An 18,674-nucleotide genomic window follows, 5' to 3' on the forward strand; every position below is an offset into this window, starting at 1 on the left:
TTATATTAGAATAAATAGAAGTTATTTTCAATTGTAATATTTAACAATATTGTTTTTTTTTTACTGTATTTTTGATGAAAATTAATGCAGCCTTGGTGAGCATAAGAGACTTAAAAATAAAAAAAATCTTACTGACCACAAACTTTTGAACGGTAGTGTACATACATATACGTCTATTTTTTGCCATATGGGCACAGAAGAGTCCTGGGTCACCTGGTGCAGGAGAAGGTTCAGGATGAGAGGGTAGGTTGTGACGTTCACAGGATTATACTATTAGATCAGTCTGCCTGCATTCTAAGCATCTTAATCTAAAGTACCAAACCTATAAGCAAACTAACTGTGTTTAGCATTCAAGCCACTGTACAGATCTTCAGCTAAGAACACTGACTGTGTGTGTGTGTGTGTGTGCTTGTTCCTCCGTGCCACCATTAATCTCTCCATGCTTTGCTTTAGTGGGGTTAAACACTTCCTCTTCACAGAGTGTCAATTAATGCAGCCGGCGTGTCTGTTTAACAAGGCAGCTCAAAAGAGCAAGCCAAAAACAGCAAGGACACTCTGAAGAGGCCCAGCTAAGGCTGGAATACCAGAGGGAGCCGGGAATATTGACAAAAGTAACCACAGTTAATGGGAGGCCTGCCCAGGCCCCTGCCACTCCTCTAGGAATCAGCGTAGACCTTCCCCAGAGAGCCCTAAATAATCAGTGAGATTGGCAGTGCTACGCTGGACAGACACAAAGCCAGCGAAAGGTAATTGTCTCAGACCTCATCAAACAGATCTGTGGCACGCGTCTGATCCAGTAGAGAATGGATCAGTAGAGAACATACAGAGAACAGAGAATTGACTGAATCTCTAAATATTGTCAAAACATGTTCAGGTCATAATTGACCCTCATAAATAAAAAACATTAGAAACAAGGAAATATTATGAAGTTAAATAATTCAAATAATTCTGCTTTTCATATGCATTGTATGTTTTTTAAAATAAGAAATCCCAGCCTGAATCATTTTCATTTCATTTGAAAAAAAAAGAAGAAACATAGTAAAAACATTTGCGTTGAACAAATCCTTTGAAATTCTTCTTCAGCCCTTTGATCAGTGGTTTGAAAAGAATATGAAAAAGAATGTGATGGACCAGAACATCACAGCAGTCAACAGGATAATCTTGGATGAATCCTTAAATGTCAGAAATTAAACAACATTAGCAGTTTTGTAAAATGCTAGTGTGTGACTATTTCAGCAACTGCTGTAGCATGTTTGTCACAAGTCCTGATATATTATCATCCTGATATATTTTCACCATGACCATATTTTGTAATTTCTAAAACCTGACTGATCTCTAATATCTTTCAACACTGAACATCTCTAATTTAAGGCTTGAAAAAAACAGATCTTAGATTGAAATGTTCAGTGTATCTCCCTCTAGTGGTTTGTTCTGTGAACTGACTAGGCTGATACAGATGCCATGATACAAAAGAATTCAAGAAGATATTTTATGTGTGTGTATTAAGGTGACTCACCTTAGACAGTACATTTATGTACTTTTTGAGTGCAGTCAGATCGTTTCCACTGATGCTGATGTGTCCAGACAGCTCTACACGCAGAGAGTAATGCAGTGCTGATTCCAAATCAGACATATACACACGCGTCCTATATGAACACACACACACAAAAATATATGTGGGATTATAAGTGTGCACAATTTAAATCAGGCAACCTTGAAAGAGTCCACATGATTCAGTAAACAATTTTGGTAAGACTCCAACAATAATAGATCATAATAGTACAAAACATTTTTACATTCTATAACACTTAACAAATAAAACTTTGATTGATAAATGTTTAAATATGACTATATTTGAATATTCATAAACTACTACTGATTTGTGTAAGAAGACCTAATGAAAATGTTTGCAAAATTGGAATCCTCGAACATTTCAGTGCATTTATCTTAGGTAAAAAAATTGTTACATTAATTGCATTGACATACGCATTTGGCAGATGCTTATATCTAAAGCGACTTACATTACATTCAAGGTATGGTAAGGCATTGCTATAGCGCCATGCTTTACTGTTTGAGCTACAGGAATGCACTGAATTGAAATTATTTATTAATATGTAGAAAAAATCTAAATGTGAAAAGAAAATGACTGATCATGTCAGTTTGTGTGCACTAACTTGTTAAACGACCTCCATTCCTGTAGAGTGGAGTTCTTGATAAGATCAGTGATGGGAATCTGGGGTTTGCCAGTCCGCACTACCCCTGGCAACCTCTGGAGGGCGTATGAGTAAAAGGTACGAGCTTCATTGAGTCTGATGGAGGAGGAGAAAGAGGAGTGAGGGCCACACAACCACTAAACATAATCTCAAGTATGTGACAAAATGTGACAAAAAGAATGTGGAGTAGGTGTCATGTCTACCAGACTCCAGAATAGCTCAGAGTCCATGTTTATAGAGCTGCTGCTTATTGAATCAGTTCAGTTTGGGAAAGGAATTAAAAGAAGAGTTAGGGTTAAGGTTCGGGTCTGGATTAGAGTCAGAGTTAGGTTAAATATATATCTACTTCCCTACTATATAGTATGCAAAAGCAGTATGTCAAATGAGCTGTATTTCAGAATACACAGTATTCATAAAACAGTAGATGAAATATGAACTAGCGCATCTGTCATGGCAGATATAGTATGTCCGGGTTGGATTCAAACTACATGCATACTAACAGAACATAATGGGTCAAGAAATAGTTCTTTAGCAAATGCATTACATACTTTGACAGTATGTGAATTTGGACGCAGCTTTAGAGTTAGGGCTGGAAGTAGTTATAGACAGAAAGTGAGAGAAAACATTTAATTTGTGACCGGAGAGATTAATATATTGTCCAGGCAGATTCATCAGATGATATTTGAGCATTTTGAGATTTGTTGTTTAGTTCATATTTTGAATTTGACAGAAATTCTCATAATAAGGAGGGCTGAAAAGGGTACCCTTGCTTGGCTGATTAACAGAAGTGTTACGTTGCCTAGTGTCAATTCAAAAATACGCTGACAGCCTTATGGATGAATAAAAAAGCCCTGGTAACATTCATAATAAATTTTAGATTTCATATTACATGAATTTTAAGTAAATATATATAAAAAAACAAGATTGAAAAACAATAAACAAGTCAATGGAGTGGTACAGAAATGACAATGTTGCGCTTACAGTGTAAATGTTTATTTCATACATATAACGTTCAATTTTTCACGTTTTTGAAAAGTTTCTTATGCCCACTAAGGCTTCATTTATTTTATACAATTTTTAAAAACTGCTTAATTTTTGTGGATTATTTTTTTTCAGGATTCTTTTATTAACAGAAAGTTCAGAAGAACAGCATTTATTTCATCAAATAAAATATTTTCAAATCCTTTGTAACAAAAGTCTTTACTGTCACTTTTGATTAATTTAATGCATTCTTGCTGAATAAAAGTATTAATTTCTTTCTTTCATTCTTTCTTTATATATATATATATATATATATATATACATATTAAATTACTGACCTTATTTTAATCAATTGGCTTTATATCTGCCATTGTGCCAATACAGTCTCTAGATATCAGTACTGGACATTAAAATACGTATATTTGTCAACCACTATTTCACTAAGATGTGTTTTTCAGACACCAACTTGAAAAAAACTGTCACCTGACTTCCTTGAATTCTTGACACTGTAATTCAAACCTTTTTTAACAAATCTAGAAATTAATAGTATTAAAACGTTACTTTATTCCAAAAATATTAAACGCGTGTCTAGGAATGCATTGTGCTTATGGCTGCTTAAAAAAAGTGAGCTGACTCCAATGTCTCTCTTCTCCTGTTTTCCACTATCATCCATTTACCTTTCTTCCTCAGATGAACAGATGGTGGGTGCGGTGTGCTGATGAGATGTCATTACTGATCATTACCCTCTTCACTAACCCTGGCAAATCAAACAATAAACACCACTGTGCATTCCTGTGTCTCCAGCACAGGGGGACACACACTCCCTCATCTACCCAAGCTTCAATCAGACCCTCAGCTTGAGGTCCCCAGGGTCTGATGGCACGCTTCTGAGACCACGAGGACCTGAGATGGTGGAGATAGTGTGTGTGTTTATGTTTTTGTGCATGCTACACAAGATCAATCACGCATTCAGACCTGACGGGATGCCATCTGTTGCTCTGCAGAGCAGGGACTGCTTGGCAGGTGAAACACAGAAAAGGAGCAACATTGTTTCGGTGTCGAAAATTAAAACCACCCTCAACACACACATGCACACCCTCTGCACACCATCAAGGAGGACGGAAACAATATAAACCAACCATAAATCATTTCTCTTTTGCATTTGTCATCTAAAGGGCCCCACACCCATGCCAAGTTATTTTTCGCAAATAAGCATAACAAAGCAAGCAGACCTCTGATTTATGCTCCTGGTTAGAAATGATTATGAAAGCTCTGTGATCTTGAATAATTGCATGTATTAAAATGCTGTTGTCTCATTAACATGGCCAGATGTTGCGTGATTCTTCCTGCAATGGCTAATGATCATAAAACTGAGAAGACGAGATCAAGCAAATGCTAAATGCTTAATTATAAGACTCTAAGAGTAAAATGCCTCGGCTCTAGCTCATGCTAATGCACTGTGAAAGAGAGATTAAAGGTGACCCGTGTAATTTTGGTCCCTCCAATACAATTCTATGAGATTTTTTCAGCTGTTTTATCAATCACCAGGTCAAAATCTTGTCTCGTCAAAAAGTAATAGCACCCTTAAGTTTAATTCTTTAATATGATAATTTTAAGTATGAGCTTTATTAAAAGTGATAGGCATTAGCTTAAGCTTAGCATTAGTTTTCAAACATCCCAAATACTTCTCTTGTCTGTCTTATGAAAACATTCTTTATAGCTGCTGTAGGGCCGTATGAAGGAAATGGAGCACTTACACTTTGAGTCTAGAGATATGTCTGGATGAGTTGTACAGGTAACATGAAGGAAAATCGGTCACACCAAACCTGGACACCAAACTCGTCTCTGTGTCTAAAACCCTGCGCACAGCTATGTTTTCATACTGAAACAAATCCAATGTCACCTTAAAAAAAAAGTGACAATGTATATCTAAAATGTAAAGTTACGAATAAACTCATCAGAATCTTTTGTTTTGTGTTCCATGAAAGGAATTCAGGCTTGGAAAAATGTGAATAAATTACAACATTTTCATTTTTGTGTGAATTATTCCTTTAAATCATCCTTGTGTAAACTGATCTCACCTCTCTCCCCACGTAGGAGTCTTTACTCTCAAACACAAGAGCGAGGAGCTTCACATTGTTGGTCTGAAAGAAGTTGTCTATCTCTTCCTCACTGTGGAGAGAAAAAAGGATTCGATTCAAAAAAGTAAAGATAATGTAATGCAAACCATCAAAAAAAAAATGTACATGGTACATGGTCTGACTGTATAGTTTTCTCATTTCCTAGGGAGTTTACTAAAAGAGTCTTGAGCCTTGAACTAAAACCTACTTTAACTATGATGCAATTTTTTTTCTGAAATTAATAAAAACACTCCCGCCTAAACTATTTCTTTGCTTTCTTTATTTTCTGGCTCTCAAGAGGACAAAAAGCTTTTCTTAGCATTTCCTGCAATGATTTGACAGATGACAGCAAAATAGAGAAATAAGATATAAATCAAGTTTATGGTTTGTCATTTTCCTTCCCTATTTGAGCGAACTTTTGCACTGCAGCATCGATTAAAAGCAAACAAAACCAACATGCTCGCTGACCATTACATGCAAGCATTATTTACATTACAGAACCGTTAAATCAGCAAACAGATGATAATAGATGACATCGGAACCTTTAAGATTTCAAGTGCAAATTAAAATGAAGATATGCTTTTAAATGTAAGTTGAAAAGTGACTAGGACATTGTGTTCTAACCTAGCAGTCTCTAAAGGTGGACAAGCAGGCGGCCAAGCCTCGTTGTGCATCTCCAACTTATCGATAATGTAGTGCCGAAGGCCTCTCACATCCCTCGGAAATCCTGTATGAACATTTAAAAAACATGCTCGTATATAGACAAAGGTAAAGTACATCACAAGTAAACATCAAAGATCTTGATTAAGTGACTAAGAATTGGAAGAAATTGAATAGTTTACCCGAAAATGACAACTTACAGCAGAGGGGAAGTTCTTTAGGGCCAGATTTACTAAACGGCAAATTAGCACGAGATTGCAATCCCATGAAAGTGCTGCTGGGAGTGAAAACTCTTCCAAATGCATATGCAATAAACTCAGCCACAAAAATTACTGCGTCCATGCCTTTTCACTATTTTTTCCACTAGTCTTTATTAAATCCTGACAGCAAAAGAGGGTTTGTGCTGGCGCAAGCTGTTAGTAAATCTGGTCCTTAATGTTAAACGACGTTTCGCACACAAACCTATCATACAACTTGTGAACAATTGGAATATAGTGCACGAGTTCTATGGATTATATTTATGATACTCTTTTGAGGCTGTGCTACAAATAATTAATACCATCACTTTGACAGGCTGTTTTGTTCGGTCATGCTCTCTTTTAATTAGTCAGTAAAATCTTAACTGTTAGTATTTTTAATGTAACACATCACGATAATTTCTTGTGGCTTTTTCTCTTGGCTTTTATTTTTTATTTTGCAATCACAGTGTGAAAGACAACAGTTGCTCCAGTCTTGCAATCAACCAATTTAATGAACAATATCCCGTGAGTTATTTGGCTTGACTACATGTGGAATCTCTCATTTCTCTCCCCAAAACATATGTCTCCCAGTCTATTTTGACTGGAATGGTTTAAAACTTTATTTTCTCCCCTTTACTTTCTTCACTTCTAATCCCCATTACTATCTTCAATTGTGGGAATGTTTCAAATTTCTTAAATGAAGCAGAATAGATGCAGATTCTTTAACAATCAAAATGTTGGAATTTATATATATAAAATATATAGAATATATGTTTTTAAATTCTGTAAATTACAGAAAATTTTAAAGGGATAGTTCACCCAAAAATAAAAATTTGATGTTAATCAGCTTACCCCCAGGGCATCCAAGATGTAGTTGTCTTGGTTTCTTCAGTAGAACACAAACGAAGATTTTTTAACACAAACCGTTGCAGTCTGTCAGTCTTATAATGGAAGAGAATGGGAATCACAGCTTTGAGAGTAAAAAAAAACATACACAAACAAAACCAAATTAAACCCTGCGGCTCGTGACGATACATTGATGTGTAAAGACACAAAACGATCGGTCTGTGCAAGAAACTGAACAGTATTTATATCGTTTTTTACCTCTGATTCACGCAATGTCCGAACTGTCCTGAGCGGCAGTGCATCCTCCTGAGCGCATTCTCCACAGCAGGTGCATGAGGCGTCTTCTTCTTGCTTTACGGCGGATCGCAGACTTATAAGTGCATTACTGCCACCTATCTCTCAAATGGACCATTGACACTCCTAATTGAGATTGTGGCTGTGTCGAGGACGTGCTCAGGACATTTCAGACATTGCAGTGCATCAGAGGTATAAAACTTAATACTTAATACAGAGGTATAAAAATAAATACTTTTCAGTTTCTTGCACAGACCGATCATTTTGTGTCTTTACACATCAATGTATCGTCACGAGCCGCAGGGTTTAATTTGGTTTTGTTTGTGTATGGTTTTTTTTACTCTCAAAGCCGTGATTCCCATTCACTTCCATTATAAGACTGACAGACTGCAACGGTTTGTGTTAAAAAATCTTCGTTTGTGTTCTACTGAAGAAGCAAAGTCACCTACATCTTGGATACCCTGGGGGTAAGCAGATAAACATCAAATTTTCATTTTTGGGTGAACTATCCCTTTAAAAGCATCATCAACAATTCTTCGAAATTTCTCCTTTCGTGTTCCACAGAAGGAAGAAAGTCAAACGGGTTTGGAACAACATGAGCATGAATAAACAATGAGCGAAATTGTTTAATTTTGGGCGAACTATTCCTTTAAGGACACACTGGAAATAAAGAAAGACACATTTTTACCTCTGAGCTCCAGGCCCCTGGACTCACTGCTTGAATAAGCAGGGAAGAACTGAGAAAGACAGAGGGAGATCAGTAACAGTGCTACTTGAGCCCTTCACATCAGCTGCATGCCTGCAGAGCCTCATTGACAGCTTTAGTCAACAGCTCTTCCTTTTACCCCCTTAAAATTCATCAAAGCTGTGGAAGAATTTCACTCTGTCCCTAAATAAGAATGTCCACTTTATTTTACAAGACAAGAACACAAAACTAGACTAACAAAATCCAGATACAAAAACACCCAAATAGTAAAGGAACATCTGGTGATGAGTTTTCCTGAAGGAAAATGATACAATAATTCAAGGATTGGCAACAGTGAGTTAAATGTTTATGAGGAGAATGGACAAACAGATTCAGTTCCATCAGTTCATCCCTCTGGCTTCAGCATAGCCTGTACCCATAGTGCATGACTGAACAAAGAACAGTTATTCATGAATAAAATGGATTCATCTGTGTGGAAAAACCTCACAAGTCAAACTATTGCGCTCTGCAGAGGGCCTCAGTCATGAACACAAGCAGAATGAATTTCCAGGTAAATCAATTGTCACTGCAGCAACAATTTACATAAGAATGGTTTTATGAACAATGTACACAATTTTCTCCTCATATTTCATGAACAAGACCCAATAAATGCAGTCTACCATTTTTTAAAGGTGATTTATTCTCTTTATTTCCATTTTTTTAAATTTACAAAGTTAAAGGGGTCATATGATGCTGCTAAAAAGAACATTATTTTGTGTATTTGGTGTAATGAAATGTGTTTATGCGGTTTAAGGTTCAAAATGTTTATATTGTGTATGTTTATACTGCTGATCCCACACATAAGGTTATCCAGAAGAGAAAATTGTATTGCTCAGATGTTACTTGCATTTTCAGAGCTCAGAAGATATTTCATCTGTATTAACTTTGTCTTGAATGTTTGATCTTGGTAAGATTTGTTAATGTTTTTGTAAGAAGATTCACGTGTTCACCAAGGCTGCATTTATTTTATTAAAAATATGGTAAAAAATGTATATTGTGAAATATTATTACAATTTAAAATAACGGTTTTCTATTTTAATATATTTTAAAATGTAATGCATTCCAGTGATGGCAAAGTTGAATTTTCAACAGCCATTAACCCAGTCTTCAGAGTCACATGATCCTTCAGAAATCATTATAATATACTGATTTGGTGTTCAAGAAACATTTCTTATTATTATCATCAAAGTAAAAAAAAAAACAGTTGTGCTGCTTAGTATTTTTGTGGAAAACACTATTATTTTACAGGACTCTTTAAGTAATAGAAAGCATTTATTTCAAATACAAATCTTTTGTATAAATAAATGTATTTACTGTCACTGATCAACTGAATGCATCCTTGGTGAACAAAAACATTAATTAAGAACCCCAAACTTTTGAACATATATATTATAAAATATTATTTAATATAATATTAATTAATGAGAAATAAATTAGAGATTAATTGAAAATGTTTCCGTTCATATTAAAATCTCAGACTTGTAATTGCAGAATCTCATCACAAATTGTTGAGATCTCTTCTGAAACTCTAGAGGTGAAATTACTAGGGTTCGTTTCTTAGGAGGAAAAGTTTCCATTTAATCACATTGCTTGCTATGACTGAGATATTAAAAACATTTGTGGGTTTTCTTTCCTACAGGAAAACAAACGCTGAACTACAATTATAAACGACCACAACAGCAACAATAATTGCATGGTCTCTAAATTGCACACTACCTTCAGAGAGGGAAATCCTGTGATGCCGAAATTGGTGCACACTTTTCTGTTGCTTTCATTAGCACAATCAATAGCAGCCAGATCAACAGCAGGCTTCCATTCTACAACAGCAACAAAATACACAATGCAGAGTTTATGAAACTGAATCAATGCACAGAATGGGATCGATAGTGTTTTTGCAAATGGATTTCAGTTGCATGTTGCTAAGTTAAAAAAAAAAAAAGGCTGTGTTATGACAGTAAGGAGTCCGTGGTTAAAAACATCAAACATCTGTCTGTGCAAATACAACGTCAACACCATGTCAAATAGCATCTGGAACAATATGACCAAGCAGAGTTTCTGATCATCACTGAAGATATGGTGTTCTCATTCACAACATATGCTCCATTAACCTTTCACAAAGGGGACTTCCAGGTGTCAAAAGAGTGTGTTTTTGATGATACTGTGCTACCGTCAACCTAGATTAGGCAGCTCAAAAACTTCAAGCCTAGAGCAACAGAACAGGAAAAGATATATGTGCACTTTAAACTAGTTGTGTCTCAAAACCTAAATGAACTGCCTACATTTGTAAGCAACAAAATTAACTCTAAATGCACCGATGATGCCCATAAATGTTGCCCAAGTAGACGGCTCACTATTTCACAGAGCATTCTCACTTGGTAGACAGAATAAGCTGACATGGTAGGTAACTCACTAAGTCACTGTTTAGGCTTACTAGGTTGGAAGCTCACTTGGCAGGCCGTTCACTAGTTCATTTGGTGGGCAGCTTAGGTAAACATTGCTTGTTTATATGTATATGTCAATACCGTTGTACAAAGAAGGCAGCTCACTATTATGCAACCTAGTTAGCTGTCTACCAGCTTTTCTCAGTTAGCTCTGTGTTTCTAACTATTCATTGTCCACTAATAAAACTCATCTGTAGGTAAATTAGTCATCATTGAGGTTACTTTAAGTTTGCTGAAAACAGTTTGCACAGAATTCAATATATTTTGCGTCAGAGTTAGGCTAAATCCCCTCACAAAAATCACTATGGTAACAAAATCACTTGTAACTAATGTAAATCCGCAATAAATATATGTAAAGTATCCTTTAAACCTTGTGGAAGCTTATTGCCATTGTGTTGATTTAGTTTTGACAAAAGTGGAAGCAAATACCAACTACAATACCACAGTGCTAGTGTAATAGCCATAACAGTAACTATGTTATTTCGGATTAAACCGGTTACCATGGTAAATAATACTGTAACGGAAGTCCAGCTGTTTTGCATTGACGCTGCAGGACACAAACAGCTGATACTGTGCGACAGTATCCTATCTTCATGATGTGTAAATATAAGGCTACTAACCTTTAATATCTCTGGCGAGGCTTTTCCAGGTGGGTGAGAAGGCAACACAGTGTCCGCACCAGGTCGCGTAAAACTCCACGAGAAGAGCCGCGGTGGAGTTAAAAAGCACGGAGTCCACATTCTCCGGTGATAAAATAATAATCTGATCCGACGCGGTGTACAGCCCGGCTTCGGAGATTAAAGGACTAAGACTTATAAAACAAATAAAAGCACATAGGAAAGAGTTAAATGGATTTGATTTGGTTTTTGTCGTGTAACGAGACGTTGCACAGCAGCTCCGCCGCGCCATGTTCCCTTATTTCAGGCAGCTCAAACTAAACTAACTCTATAGAAAGTGATAGAAAGTTTATAGCGACTGGTCACACGCTTAACTCTACTCTGTTAGTTTTCATATATATTTTCTTTTTGTTATACGAAGGTCACATTAAAACTGTCTTGGAAACTTGATGTTCAACCGTTTTTACGTTTAATTTGAATTACTGTCTTTTGTCCCAGGCCCAATTTTCAATCTTAAATCAATTATAAATATTTGAATTATGTGTTTAAAACGATAATAGTCCGAACAAAGAGTGAGATAAATATAAAGCATTTTCATTTTATTATTAACAAATTATTTCTATGTATTTATACACAAATTAAAATCGTACCTCACACAGTTGCAGCGTCTTTTCCATAACGACCAAAATTTTCAAACGTTAAAAAAAGTTATGAATTATTAAACGTGGAGAAAGAAAATAAACAGAAAATCAAATGTTGGTTGTATTATTTACAGACTGAACACAGAGGGAGACATATATTGTGTCATATTGTATATGTTTACCTTTTTTCATTGATCAATATGTGGATGTTATAGGTGTAATATCATATAATTTTTGCTGAATTATTCACCTTAGGTAATCACATTTCTTTTTAAAATCGCAACCCATTTGCTTAAAAGTCCCAGATGGATCCATTAAAAAAATATATATCATAATTCCATCCATCAATATATTTTTGTTGCCACAAATAATAATAAAAAAAAAAAATTAGGACATATTTGTTCTAAACTATGATATCTCTGGGTTTTCTTATTAGACTTAAGCCAGAGCAGGTTAGGTCATTCCTCTATATTGACACCTTGATCCATTCGTTCAGAATCAACCTTTGCTCAAATATTGACATATTGTGTATGTCCAAAGTTCATGTCCAATGTCTTGTCCAAAGTTTCTGACTGGGCACATTCCACCCAGGGAAACTTTAATTTAAAGGGTTAGTTCACCCAAAAATGAAAATTCTGTCATTAATTACTCACCCTCATGTCGTTTCAAACCCGTAAAACCTTCGTTCATCTTCGGAACACAAATTAAGATATTTTTGATGGAATCTGAGAGCAAGTCCAGAAACATGGGAACATTTCAGTTGCGTTGCTGTCTATGCAGGGTCAGAGTTCTTGACTTTTTTGATTGTATCCAACAAATAAAATCATACAATGTCATCATTTTGAGAGATTGAAATTTTTCTCCCATTCCCTCGCATTCTAGTCTAGTCAAATAAACCTAGAATTGTACATTACGAATATTGTTGGCTCCTTGACTTATTGCGTTTGTTCCTCTTTCTGGATAAAAGCATCTGCTAAATGCATAAATGTAAATGTTATTTGACATGCAATTCACTATTATTAACAAAGTGTAATGACCCAAAACTTAATATTTAATGTCATTCTGCTTCAGTTTTGTTAATAAAAAAAGTGTATTTTGGTGTTTGTTTCATGCTAGAAAATGACAAACCTGGGATTTAAACAGTATTTAGACATGCACATCTTTATCTAAGCATTTGTTGAAAAAAAAGGCCCTTTTACATCATGACAAACTGTAAAAGATTTCACAACAAATGTTATGACTGAGAAATGACAAGATCTTTATTTACAATTTCCAAAGGATCAGTTCAATTAACAAATATATCTATAATATATACATGGAAGCAAAAGGAACCACGTCCCTTTTCACAGCAATCTTCCATGAGTCCACTCACAGGAGATAGGCATGGAGTCTATTTACATGGGTAAAACAATTTACAAGTCTTCAAGTGCACCTCTGTCACTCACAGTACATCATTATAAATATACATACACTTATGGGATGCGAAACATTTCTACGACCTACCAATTTAAAAGTAGAAACTGATTAACAAACCACTTGTGCCACACAAATCCTAATTTCCCGCCCACAGTTAAAAGTTTAAACACATTAGCCAAAAAGACTATTAGTAGTAGCCTATTGTCAGAACGAGGTAGAGATCTCCGTTACCTATATAATTAGACATGCTATTGGATGAGCAACTGATGCTGGGTATCAGAGACTGTTGCTGCATAGATGAAGTTTAACCCACTGACACGGCACAATGCTCTAGATCTATCCTCACAATGATGCTGCAGGTCACTATTGGACAGTCTGGCTCAGGAAGTACAGCTTTAAGAGAGGTGAGGAAGGGCTGGTTACAGCTAATTATACATATAAGACACTATGATGATAATATGTTTCTTATGAGACCAGGATTGTAATGGCGACTGATTTACAAACAAATATGTACATCACAGCATTCGAGGATAACAGACGAGATGGACGTGCTGAGCCCTTGAGCAGTTCATCTGAAAGGTACACAATGAGTAAAACCCCTCCTTTAAAAGTAAACAAACATGCCCTTGTGCTAGTGATGATGGGTACACGCACAAACTAAGGCAGAAATGTACATCTTACAGTATTAGAGGTTTGTCCAGCTATGAAGAAATAAGTTAAAGAGTTAAGATTAAAGCCAAAAGGGACCGTTACGACACTGGTCAAAGGAAGGCTGGGAAAAGTCGCTTGTGCATGAGCAAACATAACAATGTAGGCACTTAAAATGAATGGGATAAAAGGCAAATGTTAAGGCTAGAACCCAGCATGTCCGTGTTTAGCACAGTTCATATTTTTCAATTCAATCTTTTGGCATCCAATAACTGTAGCAGGTGTTGCCAATACAACATTGTTTTGTATGGAGCAAAACAAAACCATTACGAGAAGTCCTCCTGTTGCTTTCAAAAAGCAGTTAAATATAATTTACATATTTTTGCATTCAACATTATCTTGCATCAAATCCCTTTACACTGTATTGCCATTTCAACATTCAAATTGTACTTATTGTGCTTAGTTCTGCAATTAACCATGTCAATGGTAAAATAATCTCTTTTCTTTAAAAACTTTCCAATGTTACTTTCAAATTCAAATGTTACTTAAAAATTTTTTTTTTTAATAGAATTAAAGAAAAACAAAACAAGTATTTCTTATGATACAATCTAGTTGGAAATAAAAACAAGTCTGTCCTGATTTGATCTGACCCTTGAGTTTTAATCACAAGACTTGAGAATGGCAGAGCCAGTTTTAGCAGCGGTGATGAACAGACACAGTATGAGGAATCTGGACCCAAACAGCTGCTACAATTAACACCGGACCATCAAGAGCTGAGTTCATCAGACTTCCCGGATGAGAATGTGAACATCTCCATGACAAGTCAGACCTCTGACAAGGTGTTGTGGCCTTGAATCCTGAATCCACAACTTTCCGTGGACTGCACAAGCAGACTGAAAGAGAATTCCTCACTGAGTGTCCTTTTATGCCAAATCCTTTATTTTGTGTTTAACAGAAGGTACCTAAAACATATCTCTGTACAGGCATCATCAAAGAGTTCTTTTGGACTTCTTCTCTTGGATTTGGGTCAGAACGTCAGCTGTGTCTTTTAGTAAGGCATCAAAAATCCCATCAGCAAGCTGCATCTTTACAAAAAGTTCATCCTCATCATAGTTCACCCACTGGGATTCCTCTTCATGCAACTCCTGGACCTAGAAGTGGAAGAGTGATTATAGACATTTAAATGCCTAAGCAAGTCTATAAATCAAATAAAATGCAATTTCAGACACCAGCATTCTGAATTTGAGGTTTAATACACTTACTAGAATGTGGTCAACTCTGTCTCGCTTTTTCCGTCCAAATTTGATCATTTTCTGCCAGTCTGTTTTCTGGTTCTGCTCTTTCTTTAGACCACACAACTTCAGTACCTCAGTGGTGACAAATTCCTGAATAAAGAAAATACATAAACACAAATAAACATACTTAAATGAAATAAAATAAAATATTTATGATGGTAAAACTGAATTTTCAGCAGCCATTACTTCAGTTTTCAGTGTCACATGATCAAGTCATTCCAATATACTGATTTGGTGCTCAAAAAACATTATTATCGATGTTTAAAATATTTGTGCTGCTTAATATTTTTGTGGAAACAGTGATATTCTTTTAATTGATGAACAACATTCAAAAGAACAGCATTTGAAATGGAAATCTTTTTTATCAAAGTCTTTACTGTCACTTTGCATACCTGGACTATTGTGATGTCATTGGGGCATTTCACCCGATGGAAGTAGGTGGAATTAAGGCGACGTGGCTTCATCCATTGTGGCTGATCAACTTTTGGATCTTCTGCATAGATGTCTTGAATAACCTCCCATGATAAATCAAAGATGGCCTGTAAATCAATATAACAGCAAAGATTTTTATTCATCTTCTTGGAAATGCCTACAAAAACCTTGCCAAGGTTAAATAAACACCTCAATGTGAGCATCTCAATCCCTACCAGTTTGTAGCTTTGTTGGCATTGAGTCTCCAGGTCACTGGCTTTGGAGTCTTCCAGGAAAATATTAGAGGGCTGAGGTTTGGATACTCCAATCAGGCTTGGTCTACCATGACCCAGTTTGCAGCTTTTCCAGATCACCTGAGTAGCAGCGATGACCAGTTTCTCCACCTCCTGGACAGTGTGAGGAACAATGATGGCAGGCTCCTCAGGTTGCTTCATCTGCACGGGAAGTTCAGGCCTGGGTGGTGTTTTGACCTGTTCTCCCGCACTTAAACTCAAGGAGCTAGAAATCCCATCTTGCTGCTGTTGACGTTTTTGCTTCTGCTGTTGTTTTCGTGAACTGAGACCAAAGTCCTCATCAAACCAGTCCTGCTCATCACCAAGGACATCGAAGAGCTCACGGCTCAGTTCCAGCTCTGCCAGACGTTTAGCTAGCTCTTCCTGTCCACTCGTACCCAGGACAGGGCTCTCCTGTTGAAGAAGCATAGTTAACACTAATCAAGATCACCTCTTACAACTTCCCTCAAGAGAAGATCTGATTTTGAACTTTGCAACACACTGCAGGCCTAAAAAGAAGGTTCCAAGGTAACATCAGCCCTCAGATGTCTGTCAATACAGCTGGAAATGTCAACTTAAGCTTTACACATCAGCAATGTTATCAGTTTGTTGGGTAAATCATTCACTTAATTTCAATAAATAACTTTTATTGAAGACTGTTTTTTTAACTGGTTTCTCATTTATTCTATTCTATAGGATATTTAGATAAATCAAAATCTTCAAAGTCACTTACAGGTCTGTTGCAATGCTCTGGAGATGAAAGTTCCTCCTGATCATCATCAAATGAGGTGCGGAAACTGTCCGTCTTTGTTTTAGATGAAGACCTGCTCTGAGACTTAAAGTTGTTGCTTCTAAGTCCATCATCTTCATTGATGAAGTCTCTTTTCAACTGATTAGCAGCTGATAACTTCTCCTCTTTGTCTTTCTTGATCTTCTGAAATTGCTTCACCGCATCACTTAAGAAGTTTTCCACAAGTTTATCTGCTAGGATAGTCAAAGCCCTTTTGTTATTCAAGTCTTCTCTATTATCGAGACTGGCCTCCTCGATTGAGATGTCAGTGGATTTCTGAAGATCATCAACTCTAGACTTCTCATCCTCAACCAACAGGTCCAAAATGACTGCTGTTGGTTCCTCTTCCTGCTTTTGTTTTTTAGATGTCCCTTTATCCAAATTATTGAGCAATGAACCAACATTATCAACAGATGTGTCCTCGAATTTGAGAATGATGTGCCTGTCTCTGCCGTTAGGCACTGTGTGCCGACTTTTGTCACAGTCCTTAATGATATTGTAGTCAATATCATTAAAATCCAGGTTATGCTGAGATTTAATAAAGGTGCTTTGCCCAGTTGAAAGCTGTTTGATGTTGAGTTCCAACTGCTTTTCGTGTTCATCCAAAGGCTTTTCGTGTTCATCCAAAGGCTCTCTGGTCTCAGGATGCAAATCTAGGTCAGATTTTTCTCCTTTCATTTTGTTTAACAGATTTCTGTGCACCAACTGTTTCTCAGAACCTTTGTTTTTACTATTTGGCTGGTCATCACATGATGAATCTTCATCTTCAGTGTCTGCACTGGCCTCAAATTTCTCTGGAAGACGAGAGATCTTGTCTGTTGAGGCGAATATACCATGTTTTTCCCTACACTCAAAGTACACCACCCCATCGTAAGTTCCATTGTTACTTCCCTCAGGGTTGTCCAGTTCAACCCCGGCCCAGAATCCATTGGCAAAGTTAGTTTGTCCCTTGAATCTCAGTGTCCCTGGTTGTATATTACTCACCAGAACCCGGTCTCCAATGCAGAAGCCTGGCAATTCGTCCTTTACTGGCAAAATTGGCATTTGGGGCTGTGGTGAAGTTGAACATTTTGAAGGGCTCCTGATGTCTTCTTTGGAGCCTTTACCAAGGCTATTAAGGTCTGCATGACTTTCAGTTTGGAAGCTGCCATTAGTACTTCCTGATTGAACACTTAGTTCTTCTTCAATTTCCTCTTCACTGCTGTACATTGGAGACTTAACAGATTTTTCTTTGGGCTCTGGGGCAGAGGGTGATGTAGGCTTTGATTCATGATTATCCTCCTTAAATGATGACTCAAAGGAAGACTCAAAGTCATCGTTATAGCCATCTCCTAAGGGTGACGGTCTATCTTTCATCTTTGGTGAATCCTCCCTCTTGGACAATGAGAAGTCAGGGGTATAAGAGCGATCTATGGCTGAAGGAGTCTTTTCAGCTGAAGGATAGTCTATATCTTTTGATTTCACCACAGGAGATGCGCTTGAGTCAGTAAATCTCATACTCTCTCCAACATCTGCAGAATCTTGAAATACTGGCTTGTCATCAGCATCCTTCTCAGACAACCTTTCCTCTTCAAATTTGGGTTTCATGTCATTCAGAGACGGAATCTGAAGCCCAAGATCCAGTTTAAGCAGAGGGTGAGAGTGTTGGTCAGATTGGTCATTCTCAGACCCCTCCGACTTTGCATATTCCAGTTCCTCCATAATACCTGACTTGTGGCTAGAGACCACGCTCTCATCTTCAGAAAGGAGGTCATTGGCTTCTGGTCTAGCAGAATGTTCTTTGATTGGGGGGGCATCTTCTGACTGGTGCCTCAGATACTCTGGACTATGCAAGCTCCTCAAAATGTCCATATGTTCTGGACTTCCCATAATTGGAGTTGGAGTAACTGTAGGAGGATCTTCATCTGAGGAAATGTCATCATGTTCGGAAAAATATTTATGAAGTCTTGATGGTGCAACATCATCTGCAAACAAAAGCAGACATCATACACAATTATAGCATCATGTACACTTTTAATTTGGTC

At 36.8% G+C, this 18,674-nt stretch overlaps 2 protein-coding genes across 8 annotated transcripts in view; both read right to left on the bottom strand.

Annotated features, from left to right (window-relative positions):
• The window catches only part of LOC107699344 (sulfhydryl oxidase 1-like), a 28,565-nt gene extending 17,101 nt beyond the window's left edge, over positions 1-11,464 (bottom strand). Inside the window, exons 1-8 of one of the 2 annotated variants that reach the window (XM_016500579.1) lie at positions 11,160-11,464; positions 9,815-9,915; positions 8,042-8,090; positions 5,939-6,041; positions 5,276-5,366; positions 4,952-5,097; positions 2,175-2,309; positions 1,517-1,646 (exon numbers count right to left, since the gene is read on the bottom strand). In XM_016500579.1, coding sequence (XP_016356065.1) covers positions 1,517-1,646; positions 2,175-2,309; positions 4,952-5,097; positions 5,276-5,366; positions 5,939-6,041; positions 8,042-8,090; positions 9,815-9,915; positions 11,160-11,448 — 1,044 coding nt within the window. In that variant the 5' untranslated portion in view covers positions 11,449-11,464. The remainder of the gene's footprint in view (positions 1-1,516; positions 1,647-2,174; positions 2,310-4,951; positions 5,098-5,275; positions 5,367-5,938; positions 6,042-8,041; positions 8,091-9,814; positions 9,916-11,159) is intronic. The other variant, XM_016500588.1, reaches the window with a different exon arrangement.
• A 2,736-nt stretch (positions 11,465-14,200) lies between these two features.
• LOC107699356 (centrosome-associated protein 350) overlaps positions 14,201-18,674 on the bottom strand; it is a 38,333-nt gene continuing 33,859 nt past the window's right edge. For all 6 annotated transcript variants that reach the window (XM_016500603.1, XM_016500618.1, XM_016500630.1 and 3 more), the window contains 5 exons: positions 16,594-18,614; positions 15,804-16,274; positions 15,549-15,695; positions 15,124-15,246; positions 14,201-15,012 (listed from right to left, as the gene is read on the bottom strand). In XM_016500603.1, the coding sequence (XP_016356089.1) occupies positions 14,851-15,012; positions 15,124-15,246; positions 15,549-15,695; positions 15,804-16,274; positions 16,594-18,614 (2,924 nt within the window). In that variant the 3' untranslated portion in view covers positions 14,201-14,850. The remainder of the gene's footprint in view (positions 15,013-15,123; positions 15,247-15,548; positions 15,696-15,803; positions 16,275-16,593; positions 18,615-18,674) is intronic.

The sequence above is a fragment of the Sinocyclocheilus anshuiensis genome, unplaced genomic scaffold (genome assembly GCF_001515605.1).
Source record: "Sinocyclocheilus anshuiensis isolate Anshui unplaced genomic scaffold, SAMN03320099.WGS_v1.1 scaffold477, whole genome shotgun sequence".
NCBI lineage: Eukaryota > Metazoa > Chordata > Actinopteri > Cypriniformes > Cyprinidae > Sinocyclocheilus > Sinocyclocheilus anshuiensis.